Source organism: Pangasianodon hypophthalmus, chromosome 8 (genome assembly GCF_027358585.1).
Source record: "Pangasianodon hypophthalmus isolate fPanHyp1 chromosome 8, fPanHyp1.pri, whole genome shotgun sequence".
Classification (NCBI taxonomy): domain Eukaryota; kingdom Metazoa; phylum Chordata; class Actinopteri; order Siluriformes; family Pangasiidae; genus Pangasianodon; species Pangasianodon hypophthalmus.
In genome coordinates this window covers 20,528,550-20,548,521 of record NC_069717.1, presented here as the reverse complement: position 1 = coordinate 20,548,521, position 19,972 = coordinate 20,528,550, and the positions used below count along the sequence as shown (strand labels likewise).

Here is a 19,972-nt window from a genome sequence, read left to right as displayed (position 1 = left end):
TTGCTCCCAGGTCACCTTACCTTGGCTCCCATGCTGCTAACCATTTGTTCCATGGATATGAGTATTAGTTTATATTAGATAGCAAGGAGCATACTGTCAGTAGCCCCATCATTGTGGTGTTCTATTCCTCTTTGTGATAATGAACAAAAGAGTAGCAAATAGAGATAATTGACCAATCTGAAAGTGAGCACACCTGACAGCTTCTGGTTTACCTAAAGACTAGACTGACATAGAGTAGCAGACATCCAGTGAGGTTTATTTAATTTCATATTTCATTGAGTTTTATATAAAACTATATGTAAACCAAAAAAAAAAAAATGTTCAAAATCTTGAATATCAATTAATATTAATAATTATATTAATTTATATTATTAATATTATATATACACACTCACTGTCCACTAACTGCATAAATGTGCATGTGTACAGGTCTTCCTATTCCTATAAAGTGGACCGTGAATGGAGGAGCCAGGTGTCCTAATATGACAGTAACCCAATATCGCTAGCCATCAGAAGTGAGAAGGCTGTCTGCATGCGTCTCAAGAACACCCATGGTGCTATAGAGAGGCCAAAGTGTGAAAAGCATCCGTGCTTTGGAGCAATAGGAACATGAAAATAGTATATATATATATATATATATATATATATATATATATATATATATATATATATATTATATTATATGTACATATATCATATGTATCTTAAAGGATTTAAAATCTGAATGTTACTGTTTCTTATCTGAATGTTACTGTTTCTGTATCTTACAGGATTTAAAATCTGAATGTTACTGTTTGTTACTGTTTGCTCTTATGGCATGATTAGAATATTCTATTAAGGCGCAGTAATGTTGTAGATGCTTGAGATATGATTTATTGTTTATAACATTGCTATGGTCTCATTAAAAGCAATATTATAGTTGAGCTGATGTTTAAAGTTTATGTGCATGCATGTGTTTATGTTTTCCCTCTTTTTCCTTCTTTTGTTTTCTCAGACTCTGCTATAGTGAACGGAGTGTACTGGTCTGAGGCCCTTAATAAGGTCTTTGTGGATAACTTTGAGAGAGACCCATCCCTCATATGGCAGTACTTTGGCAGCGCAAAGGGCTTCTTCAGACAGTACCCAGGTGAGTTTAAGGATGGTGGGGCGTTGACCTTGTGGAGACATTTGGCTAGTTTCCACGTTTTTTTTTTTTTTTTTTTTTTTTTTAGAAAAAGAGTTTTTTAGTTACAAAAGAGGCAAAATGTTTCCTTTTGGTTACTGAGATTAAGGTTAGGGTTCGGTTTAGGTGTAGGCATAGCATTAAATAGCTGCATTAATAATTATGTCCATGGAAAGACCTCACAAGCATTGTAAGACAAACCTGTGTGTGTGTGTGTGTGTGTGAATGACTGGCAGTTAGTAGAGTGGTGAGATGAGAGTAATAAGATGGCTAGACCTGTCTCTCTCAAGATAGGCAAATCAGGCAAGCTGGGAGGACTTAGTCACATTAAAATGTTGGCTGCAGGAAAGAAAAAGAGGCAGGTGGCACAGTTCAGTGTTTTGAAGGGTAGTTAATTTGGTGTGTTCACATTCTATAAAGATATATACACATGTATGCAACTCTTTCAGTTTCAGTATTCAGACATCTATATTGACTATCAACTTAAGTTTGCTTGGACAATTACTTATCCAAGCAGCTGAGTATGCTGAAAAAAGAGGTGTGTCTCCATTATTCATGATCCTGATCTTTGAATGGGAACAATTTTTTTTTTGTTCCTGATATCTGCTCTAACTGGATTTCCTATTCAGCATCACTCACTGATTATGTGTGTTAAAAAAAAAAAAAAAAACTTTTTTTTTTTACATTTTATATTCATGTTGTGGGGAAATGCACATAAACACTATGGAATGCCATTTTAAGGGCAATATTACATGTAAGAATAGTATTTTATGAAATAATACTGACATAATATGAAATAATTAATCACATGAATTATCTAAACCTCTGCTGCAGCCATGTTTCAACCCTAAGATTCACACTTTCTCTTTGTGTTTATGTAGAATGCAAGTAGCAATAAATTGAGTGAAAAAAAGCAAATACTGAATACTTTTTACTGTACTTTACTGGAGATTTTGATATTGAGCATCAAGTCAAAAAAAAAACAAACATTTTTTGACAGCAAAATGTGACCAGATTTAGCATTCTGCATTATGAAGGTAGGGTGTGTAGGGGTATGGTTAACAGTTATATTGGTTCATTTCACTTGTATAGGTATAAAGTGGACACCGGATGAACATGGAGTTATAGCATTTGACTGTCGAAATCGAAAATGGTGAGTGTAGTTACATCTCTTACAAATTTATTTTACTCAACATTACATGCTGATACTGATACAACTCAATGTTTTAAGGTTAAGCTTTATAATAGGAACACACAGACTTGGCAAATTAACGCCTAAAACAGCCTTTATCTTCTGTGTTTTTTTTTCTTTGTATGAATGTATGTATGTGTGTGTATATATGTGTATAGGTATATACAAGCAGCTACCTCTCCTAAAGATGTGGTAATTCTAGTGGACGTGAGTGGGAGCATGAAAGGTCTCAGACTGACTATTGCCAAGCAAACAGTCTCTTCCATACTGGACACGCTGGGAGATGATGACTTCTTTAATATTATTGCTGTGAGTATTAAATATATGGTCTGCTTACATTTATAGCATTTGGCATATTCCCCAGAGTGACGTAGAGAACACATGCCCTCATGCAAGTACAGATAGTTCAGAGACTACCAATACCATTATTCTAAAAAAAAATTTAGTTTTAGTGTTTTAGTGAAGAGGTTTTCAGTCTTATTTTGAAGACAGATAGTGACAGCTGTTCAGGCACCCTGGGGAAGTTCATTCCACCAGAGAAGAGTCTTGATGCAGGTCTTCCTTGTATGATTAGGGATGATGGATCAATTTGAGCTGTACTAGTGGCTCAAAGGGAACTTGGTGAAGAGTGCTGTAAGTGCCTTCGGCTAGGTGGGGGCTGGTCTGCTTTTGGCTTGTAGGCAAGCTTCAGTGTTTTAAAACTGATACATGCAGCTACTGGAAGACAATGAAGTGACCACTTAGAGTGTTGAGTGATGTGGGAGAAAATGGGAAGATTAAAAATGTTGTGCAGCTTCATGTTGGCATGCAGAGGAGGACCTGCAAAAATGTGATTTGCCACAAGCTAGCTAGGGGACTATCATCTGACAGCCATCAACCAGGGAGAATGAAGGCTAGGACATGCTTCCTCAGAGATACATGAAACCGGCTATCGCATTGAACTGCCCTCTAATGCCTACATGAGTTCTCAGATGCCCAGGATTGGAGAGTGTCTCTGTGACTGACAGGGGAGAGAATACCACCATACCCCCCATTCAGAGAGCATGGCCAATTTAACTTTCTTGGATTTTGGATGGATGGTCATGACATCATAGGGATTTCTTCATTACAATTCCATCTCAAGATGTCAAGGGACTGGCCAAGACACCTACATGGTTGAATCAATTTACCAGCATGAGGAGAGAATGATAGCTCATTGTCCAGAAATACGCCAAGGTTGCATGTGATGTCAGATGGTGTGATCCGAGCTTTCTCAAGGGATCACAAGATCTTAGCATCCAGATGCAACTCCAATGTTACACAGTCTTTCTGGGATTCAGTTTCAGGTGATGAGCTGCCATCCATGATGATATGCCTGCCAGACATGCTGAAACATGCATGTCTCAGGGAGGAAAAGAGAAGACAAGTTGAGTGTCATCAGTGTAGCAGTAGTATGAAAAACCATTTGAGGAAGTTACTTCAATGAGAAAGCTTGTACAGAGCAATGTTTCCATGCTAGAGAACAAGTCTATGAGTTCTTCCTGTGTGAGATTTTGCCCCATATCTGGGACTACCTGTGTTGATGTTCTAGCATGTCATTACAATGTTCAGTCACTTGCACCCTATTGTTTTTTTTTAATTTTGGCTCTTTATAACTTTTCCAGGGGCAGCATGGTGGCACAGTGTTTAGCATTGCCTCCTGATGGCTCCCGTGTCCCATGGGTTTGAAATTGAGTTACCGTGTTGACTGAGTTTTGCATGTTCTCCCCTTGTTTGTGTGTGTTTGCTATGGGTTCTTCGGTTTCCTCCCACTGTTAAAAAGAATGAAAGTACAGTAGGTGAATTGGGTGTGCTAAAATGCCCAAAGCTGTGAATGATTGTGTGAATGCGTGTCTCCATCCGGGGTGAATGCTCCCACCTTACACTCAGTGTTATCGGGATAGAGTCTGGACCCACCGCATTGAATGCTAATTTTTCCAGGCCAGTATGGATCATAACCAAAGAATTGACCTACAGTTCGAAATTTTAAGAACATACAACATAGAATAGAGTAGTGCCAAACTGCTTTGGTAAGTGGAATATTTTATCTTGAGAACAGATCATGTATAATGTGTTATGGGTTGTTATCTATGGGTATTCTTAAAAGCAGAAGTATCAATAAAACATGATGTACTATTAATAATCTGGGTGAAACTGCTTTTACAAGAAAATAACTCTGTAGGTGGTATCATAAGATGTTTTAATGAGATGTTATCTCATAATCACTTTAAATCACCCCATATTTCTTATAAGCACAAATTATATGCAGTCAACAATACAATACAGTTAGACATTAGATTTTTATCCGTTCATTGATCTTCAGTAAGTGACTTACTATTCAGAAGGTTTAGAAAGTTGAACCATTCATGATGTGGACTGCTTGGGGGTAGAAACTACTGATGAATCTCTTGATGTGTGTTTTAATACTGGAGTCAGTCCTGCCAAATTTCAGAGGGAAGAACAGATTGTATGCATGTGAGTTTGGGCTCTGGATTTTAGCTTAAGCTTTGTAGCAGCATATAAAGAGCTTTGGGAAATGTCTGTATCTGATCTTGGTATCTTGGTATCCGATCTGATCTGCCTGCACTGCACTACAGCACAAGCCCCAATTCTGGTAAAATATACTGAATGTTATTTTACTGTCAGAAAGTGAACTCTTTGGCTAGACATGGGAGTAGTGTTCTAGGAACAGCTCAATTTCTCAGTGATCTGGAAATGAAGGAACCTGGAGTTTTTGCAAATTTTTGCAACCATTCATGATGGTACGTGATATTAAACTGCAGTTGTATCATTTGATAAATGGTTCTTTGATCATTTCCTATTTTCTTATTTGTCCTAGAAAAATATCTTTTGTTGGGCTTTGTCATGCCCACTTCCAGGAATACCTATCATTGCTCCACATCTATTTAAAGGAGACTATTTACAGTTTCCTTGAAATGGCTTCTTAGCTGTGATTTGATTCTGTATGTTGAGGTATTATCTTTTGAAACAGGAAATCAGAGAGAGTATGTGTTGAATTGTTTGACTGAGACAAAAGTCAATAGTGTTCAAGATACACTACACCCCTGCCAATTCTAAACTAATCTGATAGTATGGAGAACAGAGAAGAGATTAATGAGAGCCTTTTACCCTTACTGATGGAAAAGCCCTGACAGTGCATAATGACAGAATTGCTCAGTCTAAGGAAGTGACAAATTCCAGCATTTAAGTGCCACAAGTTGGTAAAAAACCGCTGAAAAGTGCCTGTCACATAACTGTGACCTCATACACATTCTCCCCTCTTCCAAAAAAAAAACAAAACACACCAAAAATCTTTTTCTCCACGAAGGTATGGTTGGAAAAGGGAACTGTATGCAGGGAAAGGCATAGCCAAAAACACATGAAGAATCATATTTGCTGCTAATATGCTGCTACTGCAGAATAAGACCCGCCTTCAGGGGTGGGACATGGTTCTAAAGAGCAGTTAATTGGTTAAGCTCACAGATTTGCAGAAGTATGAATCGGCAAAAGCTGTATAGGTAACTGTACAGGAACTAAACAGGAATGAATGAGTAGTTCTTTATTAACACTTATCTTATTCCTATTAACTACTAAGAACTTCTAATTAATTATTCAGTAAATGTTAGTAGGAGTTCATTATTAACTAAGCAGGAATTGCTGAGTTTTAAGCAGTAATTACTGGGTTGGACATTTCTCCTGCAGAGCTACTAGCTAACTCTGGCTCTTTTATAATAACAGGTGATTAATTATTGGACACATTGATATTAATTCCCAATAGCTAAGCCTTACCACCAATATGGTATTGGTGTCCACAGCACTAAGCGGCAGGTGCAAAAAGCTGTGAACACACCAATTTATTAAGTGGCACTTTAAGAATGTGCTAGAAAGCCCCTTCCTTGCAAGGTATTGTCACTTGTATGAAAATTCTCAGCTTTTGTGCTCCTGGTTGCTCAAGTGTTCTTAATGTTGCCTGGATATTGCCTACTATGTTTTAAATCTTATGGATTTGTGGACTGGCATCAAACTCTGCATTGACATGTAGCTTTAGGATTTGTCACAGGTTGTAGTGACATGGCAGTGTTCTCTGAACCTAAATTTAATGTCAGTTTCACCTGGAGTCGTATTAATTGTGATGAGTGTGAATAACTTTCAAAATAATCTCATGTGCTACTTTATATTTTTTTTTTTAAAAGAAAAAAGGGACTTCAATAGGTAAACCTTTTATTCACTGCTTCACTCTCCGCACTGAGTGCCAACGCATTGACTGTTTTGACTCTCAGTCCATTATACAGCCTATAATTTATGTTGCCCACACTGTGTGCATGTGGGTGTACACACACACACACACACACACACACACACACACACACTGTGTATATGCATGCATCTATGTACATGTTCTACATTGTGTTATTTAATTGAGCAGCAGGTAGAACACTGTGTTGACCTTATAGAAAAAAGAATTTTACATTGTAGCTAAATTAGTTACTTACAGTATTTCTGGAAAAAAGTGTCCTTATGGCATCCATGTGAAACTGATGTAGAGTGTGGGCGAATGCACTAACGTAAATGTCATCTCAGACTTTAAATTTAAAAGAAGGTTAGATAGATAGAAGGAAGATTGTATGAATGGATGAAATCACAGACTAATTGGGCCTTGAACAAAAAGAGAAGAAGAATTTAATGAAGCAAATATAATTGTTAGAGATAAACCTAAGGTGCATGAACAAAAAGAAAGCTTCCTAATCCTAATTTATAACCAGAAATGGTTATACAAAGTTATGTCCTCTGCCAAAACGATCACATTTTAATTGATGTAATTGACTTGGAAAACAGCATTTTTATATATGTCAGTCTGCCAAGCCATGGTAATATCAGATCTCAGTTTGATGACATTTTGATGGATTTTACATTTTATATGTTCACATTTTTTATCTCTTTCCATACAGAAAGCTTCATTAGTCTTACTTAATTTGCATATATCATATCATATTATATATGAGTATATAAGGAGAGTTAAATAAATTTTTTCCTCAGTAATGTCATGAAGATTTCCAAACACAGACTTTGTTGTATATACTTAAATCAGAAGAACAGCTTCTTCAGATTGGCTTGATCCGAACAATAGACCTTGTTGTGTGCTGAATACAGACAAATGTTTTAATAACATAACCACACTTGTCGGAGAGGGCACATCCTGTTCACTTACAACGAGATTACTGTGTTACAGCCTGCACAGTGGAGAAGAACAGCATCATTTTCTCATTTACTTTGAAGTCTAATTTCTAGTCATGCATAAAATTAACAATATTATCAGAAAAAGCCAGATGGATTAGCTGGGGAGGGGGTTAAGCTTCAGAGCTGCTGATGGCGAGTAGAGGAGAAGTGGAAAGCTGGAAGCCATGCAGAAAATGAAGAACGGACTGATTATTGGGAATGGAGGGAATGAAGAGGTTCAATACAGTATTCATACTTCATGGGACCTAGTGGAGTTTGCACAACTATTTAATTTCTTTCTTTCTTTTTTTTTTTTTTTAAAAAGGATTCAGCAACTTGTCTAGTTGTCTTGTCCATGATTATAGTGAAAACTGATTGAAGACATCATTATTTTAGGCTATACTGATATGCTGATAATCGGCAAAGACTGCATCAAACCACACTTAAGCCATACACAGACTATAAATAACTTTTAGTTTACACTGTTAACAACCAAGATAAATAAATCAGTGCAAAAAAAAAAATATGCCAAATAACGTATTGGTGTATCATACTTCACTTGTGTGGACGAGCTAATGGCTCAGCTGTAAATTGTTAATTCTGGAAGTGAAACTGTGCTGCGTGGAAGCATGTGCCTATCAACAGATCTGTGCCCAGGGAGCCTCAATCCAGTATTCCTTGGATGGAAGATGTGATGAATACAGCATTGTCTGGGAGGTTTTTCCACTATGTTCAACTCCAGCCTCGGTAGTGCCTGAAAATGAGTCTGGATCAGACTCTGATAGCTTGCCTGCACCACTCTCGACTAGCTGATTGGGACTGGATAGTGAAGTGCAACCTGCAGCACCGAATACACTCTTTCACATAGTGCTGGTCATGATGGAATTCACGATGCCTCAGTGCAGGGATTTGATTTCAATTTTATTTAGCTTGGATAAGGATAATAAAAATAGCTCTGGGAGCAGACAGAATTGTTCAGTATTTTTTTGTGAGTGTCCTAGAATAGGTTTGAAAAAAAAAAAAAACGTGGCATTCAAACGAAGTGGTATGAAGGTGATAAGCAAAAGAAAAAGACTTCCCAGACTTTCCCAGCTTTGACTTACATGCTGTGGAGTTGACTATAGAATTGGCTTCTTCAAGTCTGAAATACTTTCAGAGAAAATACATTTAGCCGTCTTCTTTAGCCTACATTTAGCTTTCTTTACCGATGCTGGACAAGTCTACAGCTCCCCACAGCGGTGACTAGTGAATATGTGTTTGAGTGTGTGGTGAATGTGTTTCATATGGCAGTTATTGCTTCTTTGTGTGTAATTTAACATCTTTTACTGTTAGTAATCCTCTGTGACTTAGATTGAACAGTTATGTTTTGCTTAAACACAATCCATCTTTAATTAATTTCCACTTTCCTTCCTTTGTTGTGTGCAGTACAATGAGGAACTGCGTTATGTGGAACCATGTCTGAATGGAACTCTGGTACAAGCTGACATCACCAACAAAGATGTAAGTATTTACATGCAATGTATGTTTGTGTGTGTGCTTCTTTCTTAGTTCATATGTAAATACTAGGGCTGGGCAAGTTAACGCGTTATTATCGCGTTAACGCATTAATTAATTAACGCCGATAATTATTTTATCGTGCATTAGCGCAGTTTTTTAAAATACTACTTTATTTCGAAAGTTCGTTGCTCACTGGCTCTGAATACACATACAGACAAACAATGGGGCACAAGAGGGGTGGGATGTTGATCAGTACTGGCTTGGGTTGGACGTCATCACGCAGCTCAACCAATGAGAGCATTTGGGGTGGGCCTAAGACTGCTGAAGCGCGCGCATGAACCAGGAAAACCTGAACAGAAAAATGGAGAAAGGTGCCGAACTTTTACATGGACATTTTCAGTTTAAATCTCTTCCCTGACATGTTTAGAACATGTTCATTTATAAATGTTATCTTGCTGTTGCTCCGAAGGTGTTATAATGTTATGATCGGGGCTCTGGGCTCTGAGCATAACTTGTTTTTCTATAACAAACTAGACTAAACGTTAATGCCCTGGCAGTGGCAGATAGCTTTGGTTTTATATTTTATTTGATTACATTAATGTTCAAGTTGAGATTTACAAGAAATATTTTAAATTAAAATTTTTATCTGCTACTATGTAAAGGGAATACTGCTGTAAAAAGCACCTTATCTGTTTAAAGTGTTTGCAAACCAGATGTTTTTGCACTTTTGTTCATATAGCAGTACTTTTAAAATAAAAGTGCACAATACACTACTTTTGAATTCATTATTTAATTTTACGGTTAACAATGCGATTAATCGCAGAAAAATTCTGCGATTAATTGCGATTAAAATTGTTAATCGTTTCCCAGCACTAGTAAATACCCATCTGTGTCTTTCTAAAGTTGTATGCTTGTGTAGCAAGGGGGATTGTGGTTTAGTGTGGGTAGCTTAGCAGCTTCAGGGGGGATGTTTGTGGACAAGGTTGTGGGGTAATGACTACCATGGCACACTTGAACCATGTTATCCCTTGTATATTTATATGATCTCTCCCTTACCCTGAGTAATGAATTGAGCCTGTGGGTGACGCTGTGAACAAAGTAAAAGAAAATACTACCCCTACCTCCACACTAGCAAGAGCTAAAGCGACAGGCAACCATTAATTTTTAGTGAACATGTGTGACACAGAGCAGTGATTTCAGCCACAAGCAAAAAAGCAGCACTTGAAGTCAGATTACCTCAATTCTATACAAATTAGGTATAATGCAGTACAATGAGCCAAAAGATTGGTTTAAATGATTTCTTAGACCAGTAGTATGATGCTCATTGTCAAATATTCCTGCAGATCCCCCCCCCACACAACTTTTCCAATAAAGCAAATACAAAGCCTAATTTGTAACGTATAAATCAAGGAATCCATTTTCACACTGACTAGTGCATTATATAATTTGTGTTTAAGTATGTGAACTACATGAAGCTACATAGCTTATATATATTTTTAGGTCATTGGTCACCTAAAAAAAAAACGCTGCTCAGTAATCGCACAAATGACAACAGTAGTGGTCCGTACAAACTACAAATGACAATTGACTTGTTGCTAGGTAGTGTGAACATAAGGTAAGCAGGCAGTGGGAAGCGAGCAGTTAAGCTACAATGTGATTTGTTTTGAAATTTTACCTTACTGTTTTTCTACAATGCCAAGAGCACAAGCTCAAAAAAATCCTTTTATTTTGTGTCTGCTGTATTCTCTGAGAGAGGATTGTTACAGGGTGTATATATTTACTTAATATATGTAGATATTTTTGTACCTTTCGCATACCTGAATTTCTTGCTTGTGGCATCTTCTGATGAGTTTTTTTTTTTAGAATCTGAATTAGCCTGTACCAGCTCTACCATGTGCTACTAGAACGCTCAGAATCATGGCAGCTCTGGAGGTTTCACTAGATAAAACATGTTCAGACATTTACTTCCCAAGCATTGAATGCAAAACCACTGATGACATGATGGAGAGGTATTATGCCATTACCTTGTGTGTAGAGCAAACATGCAATTTGCTAACAATTTTGCTGCTTGCACTGGAGTGATTGCTCCAATCAATTGAATGGCAATAAGTGTGGCTGGCACACAATGTGCTACTGAACATGTGTAAATCAGTCAAACCTACTTTGTGCCAGGGTTGTACTTTAGGCTTGTGGCCAAAGAAGTCTTGGATAGAACAGCACAAGTCTCCACCAATAAAGAGTCCTGTGGAGTCCACCCATGAGGGATTGGTGCCGGTGGTGAGAAGCTTTACAGTGAAAACCTTGCTCATTGGGCAGTGACTTCATCAGACCAGTGGACAAAGTAGCAAGGGTACAAATTTTAGTTCTGGCATCAGCCCTCAACCAGTTTGGCTCTCAGGGCTTCATCAATTTCAGACCCCATCAACTTTTCCACTCTGTTTCAAGAAGTTTATAAACTCTTGGAGAGGGTCAAAATCAAAAGAGTAGATTCCGTGAGTAGACTCAACATATTTCCTAGTTCAGAAGATTGTTTGTCTCCAAAAGTACTTTGTCTCCAATTCTAGATTTAAGAGGGCTGAACTTGTTTATAAAAGCCCTCCTGTTCTGTATGTTAAAGGTATAGGATGTTATTCAATTCATATTTTCATGTTCCTATTGCTCCAAAGCACTGATGCTTTTTACACTTTGGCCTCTCTATAGCACCATGGGTGTTCTTGAGATGCATGCAGATGGCCCTCTCACATCTGATGGCTAGAGATATTAGGATACTGCCAAATTAGGACAACTGTATTGGAATACCTATACACCTGCACATTAATGCAGTTATCTAATCAGTGGCAGCAGCACAATGCAAGAAATCATGCAGAGTCTGTGGAGTCCTGCTTGTTGAGAACAGAGTCCTGCTTGTTGTGGCCCTGAAGTGGCCAGTAAGGCCTTGGTTTCCACTGCTGATCTCACTAGTGGATGGAATGCCGTGGCAGCTTCCTCTCCGAATAGATCTGTTGTCCTAAATGGACTGAATCATTTCTCTAGCTTGGCCAGGTTATCTGTAACTGTGGGTTTGGCCCTTTTCTGGGTTTGGCCCTGAAGAGCAGGTGGAGGAATGAGACCCAGCAGTTCAAAAGATTCATCTTCTGTGAATGGTGTGCATGTCTGGGTCCAGTGCACTACCTTTCTATAGGGACTGCTAGACAGCGAACAGTTCCTGTTTACATTGAAGGTGTATGTAGTGGTCATTGCAGTTTGTCACAGCACCATGGATGGTGTCTCGCTGAGAACTTAGAGCTTTTCCTTTTTTAAAGGAGCATTGCAGCTTTGTCCAATACACTCCCCCAACACCATGGGATCTCTTCCTTGGACTGGAGTCCTTTAATACCCCTTCAGGAGCCCATGCAGGATGTGAAAATGAACTGGGTCTCTCTAAATCACTTCATCAAAAGGGTGGGAGAAGTACATGCCTTGGTGTTAAGCTCATCAAGCATGTTGTGGAGGACAGATGACTCCACATCTGGAGTCTATTGGCCTTGAAGCATTCCATGACAGGGAACCTAATGAGCATTTCTTGCTTTGCCAAGTATGCAAACTGTGGTACTATTTGGACATCATCACCAAGGCCTACAGGTGGGCCAGCTGCTCAGCCCCTACCATAACATGCCACTGTATGTGCAATGTCTCCTTGTCATGGGCATTACTTAGTGGCATTTCACTCCAGAACATCTGTGTTGCTACCACCTGTGTCACCCTGTACCTACTTCATTGACATGAGTGTGGTGTTTATCTCTGAACACCTTTCCAATCAGTCACAGAGTGGGTAGGCTCCCTATAACATTTTAACATATGTTATTCAGGTGATTCTTTCCGTCCCAGAAATAGAATGCTAGTAACAATGGTTCTATGAACACTGGATAGTCTAGTCTGCAGTAGTATGTGATTACCATATATACAGTATTATACACATTCCTCATTGAAGAGATTAAAACTGAATTTTATGATGCTATCAAGGTTCTTGTTCCTATCTGCTATGTGCGTCAGTATCAAAGTGAAATAGTTCTATGCAATTGCTTGCGGCAAGTAGATTTATCTTGTACAGTAAGGTCTGATAGTGGCCTGCCTTCTTCTGCCTGTGTCTCCATCTCTTTCTCTCTCTTCTCTGACTGTCTCTGTCTCTCACACAGACATGCACACACATAGGTAATAGGATTGATGGAGCCGAGGTAGACAGTGGAAGTTATTACTTTGATTACTCTTGACAACACACATCAGAGGGTGAGAAGGGTGGGGGAATGGGGAAGAACAGAATGTGACAGCAAGGTGGAGAGATTGAGGGGAAAATGGACTGAAATCTGAAACCTATTTCCTAGCTCCTTTTGGCCACTCAAGCTAAATTATTCAGTTTCCACTAACAAAGCTTTGTCTTTGTCCTTTGTCCACTTAATGTTTCAGTTTATAATTTAGTTATTCATCTTAAACATGTTTCGAATAAGGATCCTTGGTTTGATCCTGAGCTTCATACGCCCATGTGTGTTTGTGTGGGTTCCCTCTGGGTTCTCCAGTTTTCTCCCATCTCCCAAAACATGCCAGTAGGTGGATTAGCTAATCTAAAGTTCCCCTAGGTGTGAATCAGTATACAAATGTGTATGTGCTCTGCGATGGACTGACATCCCTCCAGGCTGTATTCCCGCCTGTCTAGTGTTCTTGGGATAGGCTGTGGACCCACTCTGACACTGTGCAGAATAAAGCATTTACTGAAGATGAGTGAATGAATGAATGAATGAATGAATGAATGAATACACACACATGGAGGGAGGGGGAATCTGAATAAATGAGTGGAGAAATAAGTGCAGGTTTAGTGCATGAAAAATGGTGAGGAGTCCCAATTGAAATCAATTTAGGATCAAAAGAGCAAACTGAAAAGATCTGAGTGGTCTTGAAAGAGCAGTTATTATTGGGGCACCAGTGGCAGGAGCTTCACCTGGCTGCCTCATTAGGAACAGTGACTAAAGTGACATCTGCATTTATAACCATGGGAAAGACATGGGTAAATTGTGTTGGAGCTTGTGGCTGGAAGCCCATCAAAGATCATTATGAACATGAACTAGTGCAATATGTAAGGAACAATAGAAGAGCAACTGTTCTTCAGGTTCCTATTTACTGAGAATGTCAATGCAGGACATGATCTGGGGTAAGTTCCAGATAACAATGAATCTTAGTAAATAACGAACAACTTAAAGGATATATGTTACATACGAACCTTTTTTGCAAGTGTTTCCTGAACACCTTGGTTTTCAGAGATTAAATGAATGAGCTGTAAGTAGTTCTTTTTTCACTCTGCCCAGCCTGAGTCTGGCGAAAAGCTGCAGTGATCAATCAATCAATTCACAGTCCAGAGCTAAATCTAATAGACAAATCAGTGACTTAAACAGCAGAAACCGATGCAGATATGGAGTATTTATTTATAGTGGATGATAGATGGAAGATTTGTTTGGAAGAAAAAAAGGTAATATGTAGTCAGAGAAACTGTAATGTATAATTTACCTAAAAATATTTAGTTGGTCAACAAAGCATGATTTTCATTGCTTACACAAAATTTAATTTAAACAAAAATTGAATCCGCTAGCTTGAATTATGCAGAGCGATGTCACGAAGGAGAAGCTGAAGCAGATGCAAATGCAGTCAGAAGATGTAAACAGTAAACAAGCAGAGGTCAGGTGTTCAACAACTGTAACATGTACTATCCAAAACTCAGAGAACCTGGGAACAGAACAAGATCAAAAACTAGAATATTGCAAAACCGAATCAAGGCTTGGTAAAGGCATGTGTACACTGAGTGTTTACTTCACAGAGAGAGAGAGAGAGAGAGAGAGAGAGAGAGTGTGTGTGTGTGTGTGTGTGTGTGTGTGTGTGTGTGTGTGTGTGTCCAATATATAGTGGTGGCGGCATTGACTAGTGACACATGTTCATGATTAGAAGTCTGGTGACTGTGAATGTGACAAGGTGTGTGTGCTGTGGGAATTGTAGTCCGGGGTGGCCATGATTGTAGGCTGCAGTGTGTTCTGGGAAACAGAGTTTGTTGCTGGTAAGGGGGCTGACCTGAGAAGTGAGTGTGATCCACTGGCAAGTTATCAAAGCTCACAAGGATGTTGGTGCTGAATAGTGTTAAATTAAAAATAACTTGAAACACTGTGCAGCACTGTAGTGCAATATATGGGGTTGTTGGTTTTATCCTGAGCTCAGGAGACTGCGTAGAGTTTATTGCGTGTGATTTTATTCCAGCGCTTTGAAAATAAATGATCAAATCATATTGGCTGTACAAAAACAAACTGTATTAATGCAAATCTATACATTCACGTGGAACCAGTGTACACATTTGAATCATGTAAATTCACTTAACTTTTTTCAATGTAATAGCAGGAAAGCTACACTTAAATTGTTCATGGAATTTGCTTAATTCAAATGTGTAAATTGTAAGTTTACTTGTTGGTTCCACGTGAATTGATTTACATGAACAGAGTTCTAAATGCAGTTTGCTTCATTTGTTTTTGTACAGCTAACATGATTAATAAAAATGACATATACCTCGACACAGACAGTAACCCACTACCCACTGCACCACCATGCCATGGACAAGTTTAATTAATCAAGTTAATGGCTAACACTCACTCTGTGTAACTGTGAGAATTTCATATAGAAGTTGGAGGCCTTTGTCTTTTTGAGGTAGAACTGCACGCAAACTCCAAATGATGTACTTAGTGAATAACGAATGGGTCAGGATACTTGTTAATTTATTAACAAATTTACATACTACGTTAGATATGAAGGGTTTCGGGGAACGTTTGTTAATTAAAGAATGTTCCTAAGAACGAGATACCGAAGTACTTAGGATTATGTACATTCCGGTAAACCCATGGATTGTTAGCAAGAACAATCCATTAGCAACTACATGTTATGTTGCTTTTTATTTTAATTTGTCCCCATCTGCATAGTTAATAAGGTGTTTTTAATACACAGACAGCTGACAAATTAAAAAGGTTGTTCTGTTATGTTTTAGATTGCATTTTGCTGGTGTGGTCTGGGTCCATCCATCCCGTTAGAGGGAAAGATCACTGCAAATGCATACAGTGTTATTGTAACTGATCACCTTTATCCTATAATGACATTTTCTATCCTGATGGGGATGGCTTTTTCATGAGAATGCCCCAACTACAGGCCATGAGGGCCGACTGACTGGTTTGACGAGTATGAAAATTATGTAAATCATATGTTATGTCCTTCATAGTCATCAGATCTCAACTCAGTTGCAGATCTATGGGATATTTTGAAGTGAGCGCCCTCCACCACTATCATCATAACATTAACTGAAGGAATATCTTTTAGTGGAATGGTGTGTATCTCTCCAGTTCAGCGCCAGAGAATTGTAGAATCTATGCCAAGGTGCATTGAAACGGTTCTGATGGCCCAACAGACGTGCTATGTTGTTTTTTTCCCCTTTATTTTGTCACATTCTAGTCTCGCAAATCATGGCAGTGTATCTCAAACCTGAACAAACAGCATCAGTAAAGAGGTACAGTCATTAGAGGAGTGTTCCTAAATGCCCCCAAAATTACAGCCACAAAAATTACCACAGAATGAGTAAGTCAGACTGCATGTTGTGAGCTTCATAAGTTTTGATTCAAAGATTAATTATCAGTAATTTGGGTGACTTCTTGAGTGATTCTCTTCATCACTAAAGTATGGTATCAGAACTTTTTATGAATACTGCTCTGGCCACTATCTGGACGTGGCACAAACCTTTATGATTTCATGGTTTCCTCTGGAACGAGTTAAGGCTGTATATTAAAGTCGACTCAAACTGTTTAGCTGAACAGGACTGAATTATATTTGCATAAGTTTTGACATATAATAGGCTAATTTTCTGAGACAGCTATTTAGCATTTGCCTTCTCCTTACTTACAGTGCACTGCTGGGAGTATAATCACATTCCCAGTCTGAATGCTTTCAGCTAGAAAAAAAAACTCCAATAGAAAAAAATACTAACAAGCGCTATCATTCTTGCAGATTAGTTTTACTGGGCTACACTGACATGCGATTTTAATCGCAGCAGGTTAAACTCAGTTTGGCTGCTGTGCAGTATTACAGGATTGAAGTTAAAATAAGTGGAGAAAAACAGAAAAGGTAGGAGAAGCAGCAGGCATTCAATCCCTGAAAGAATGTACCTGCTGACTGGAACATGAGGAGCTTCCCCATCTTGTGCTACATTTAGTGTTCACTTATGGGTTTTTTTTTCAAAGGCCATGGTATTATATGTTGACAATTCTGACAATTCTGTGATTTTAATGTATTGAGCCTTAGTTTTGTCCCTCAAAGACAAAAGTTTTTCAGCTTTATATTTTACATTTTTAATCAATGATTTGGTGTAACACTTCTCACATTATATTCAGTGATATGTAAGTATATATTTATATATACATAATTTTTTTTTGTTTGTTTTTGCCAAAAACGTCGGAACCTTATAAGGTCCAAAGTCTCAATCTGTTCTATGAACGTCACTACTGAAGCTCCACTCTATTTTAATTCCTCATCTTAGGCTTTTTACATCCTAGGCAGATGATTGTTAGTGCTTGGGCTAATAGTCAAATTAGTTTTAGATGTGTTTTGTGCTTTTTCATCTTCTCTTATCTCCTGTAAAGTATAAATAAGTAAAAAAAAAGTGTGTTAACTTCTTTTCCCCAATAGACCTCTATGTTGTTTCTAAACAAAAAGAGATGTGTGCACAACCTGGTTGCAAAAAGACCCTAGTAGCCTAGCAACCTGATGCTACTTGGCTATAATTTGACTAAAAACTCTATCAAGAATTTTATTTAGTAATCAGATTGACATTAAATAAGTTATCCACTTAGTATTATGGATTATCACTAGAAGACAAGGAGTGCTATTTGACTAAATGCACACATTCAAATGGTGTAACTCTAGAAGATCCTAATGGCTTGGTGTCCTGTCAGTGGCTATATGATACTCAGTAGTGGCCTAGCCTGCAATGGCCAGATATATATGTCTATTGCTTGAATAGAGAAATTGAAATCATACAAGCCTCTAGAGTTTTTTCAACAGGTAATGTTTTATGAACGATATAGGTTTATTAAAGCAATATAAATTATGCATGTTAGATAACTAACAAGCTAAGCCTGTTACATTCTTAGTTAGTGAGCCAGTTTTACTGATATGACAGTTGGCTACTTAGCTGAGATGATATGGACACTGCAAAGACGCAAATCTTTGGAGCAATTACGCTTCCAATTGCCTGCCATAACAAATATATCCTGAAATTTTAGGAAAAAAATGGCTTGCTCTTAAAACGTGGAAGTGATCAGATAGCTTTCAAAACATGCAACCATGTGAACAAACATTGTTATGTGTAACATGTATAGTGTGAAATATAGAGTACAATTCAACAGTAACTGAAATACCTGCAACATAGTTTCAAATATTTCATCCTTAATTTGGGTTAGCAATTTGGCCACATCTCCAAATAGACTTTACATTCCAACAGTATGATTTTTACTTTCAGAAATATTTTACAATGAAGTAAATGAACCAACACAACTTACTGCCTCACATCTAGTAGAATTTTTTTTTTAAATATTCCATTGGATTGCAGAGATATATTCTTGCTGTAATTTATTATGTATATGTAATTTATTATGTATATGGTCTTTGTAACAGGTCCTTACATTGACCATTGTTTTAATTAGTTTAAAAAAAAAAAAAGCACACTACCTGTGTTATTACATGATGTGGGCTGCAATATAACAAAAAAATTCAAATACAAAATCCAGAAACATTGTTATCACTTGGAGTGACAGAGAAATGGAGTTAATTTAGTGTTGATCTCATTGTTTTAGTGTACTTCGGGAGCATTCTGTGTTATTTCAGGATGTTGCCCTTATTCTAACGTTCACATTTAAATGGATAAAAGTGCACTGTGAATATCTTCAGCTATAATTTAGGCAGGAGCCGTACAATTACAAATCAAACAATAAAAGATTACACATACACATTTAGCACATCACAAATTTAAGTTAGCTATAATCAGGAACTCTTGTCATATGCTATATAAAGACTAAACAAACTTAATCACTGTCATGAGTCAAGCAGGTGTATATGTGAGATTTTGGTTTAGCAAAAACAGAAAGCGCAAAGCTCAAAACTCAGAAAGGCACACGAAAGTCTGTGGTACTGAAATAAAAACCTCAGAAAGAACGCGTGTGAATGAAGTCTTTAAATAGGCAGAGTGACAAAGGGGAGAAAATATGAAGCAGGAGTGCTAGAGTGTTAGCGTTTGTAATAATTCACCAGTCATTTATCACTAAATGAAAAACAATCATAAATACCCTGTTTGTCTGCACACTGCTCCCTCTTTCCAGTGTTTTCTCCCTCCATTTTTATCCACACTGACTGATACACAGGATTTCTGGATGTGTAGAATATTGAAAGATACATGCACAGTATGTGGTCTTTAAATATAGGATTAGGACAATACAATGCATACCTCTGGCACTGTGCATCTTTTTGTTTCTTAGCCCTGATAACGGTACTAATCGGATGATCAGGATTGAGGCCATAAAATATATCAAATTTAACAATTTAACCCTTGTGCATTTTTACTCATATCTTTCCTATGAAAAGAGATAGAATCTACAAGTGAATATAAGCAACATTTTAAAATAACACTATAATGAAGTTTTGGTGGAATGTAACATATAAACAACATAATGATTAGCACCCAAATGTAATATAATTTGTATTTTTTAAAATATATTTATGTACAGAAACCTAATGATCAGTGAATTTAAAAAGACATATACGTATACTGTAGCTCTCACTGCTGA

The 19,972-nt window shown here is 37.7% G+C and overlaps 1 protein-coding gene across 3 annotated transcripts in view; it reads left to right on the top strand.

Annotated features, from left to right (window-relative positions):
• cacna2d3a (calcium channel, voltage-dependent, alpha 2/delta subunit 3a) overlaps positions 1 to 19,972 on the top strand; it is a 196,633-nt gene that overhangs the window by 79,576 nt on the left and 97,085 nt on the right. For all 3 annotated transcript variants that reach the window (XM_026925413.3, XM_053236172.1, XM_053236171.1), the window contains exons 6-9: positions 995 to 1,126; positions 2,255 to 2,315; positions 2,513 to 2,663; positions 9,015 to 9,089. In XM_026925413.3, coding sequence (XP_026781214.2) covers positions 995 to 1,126; positions 2,255 to 2,315; positions 2,513 to 2,663; positions 9,015 to 9,089 — 419 coding nt within the window. The remainder of the gene's footprint in view (positions 1 to 994; positions 1,127 to 2,254; positions 2,316 to 2,512; positions 2,664 to 9,014; positions 9,090 to 19,972) is intronic.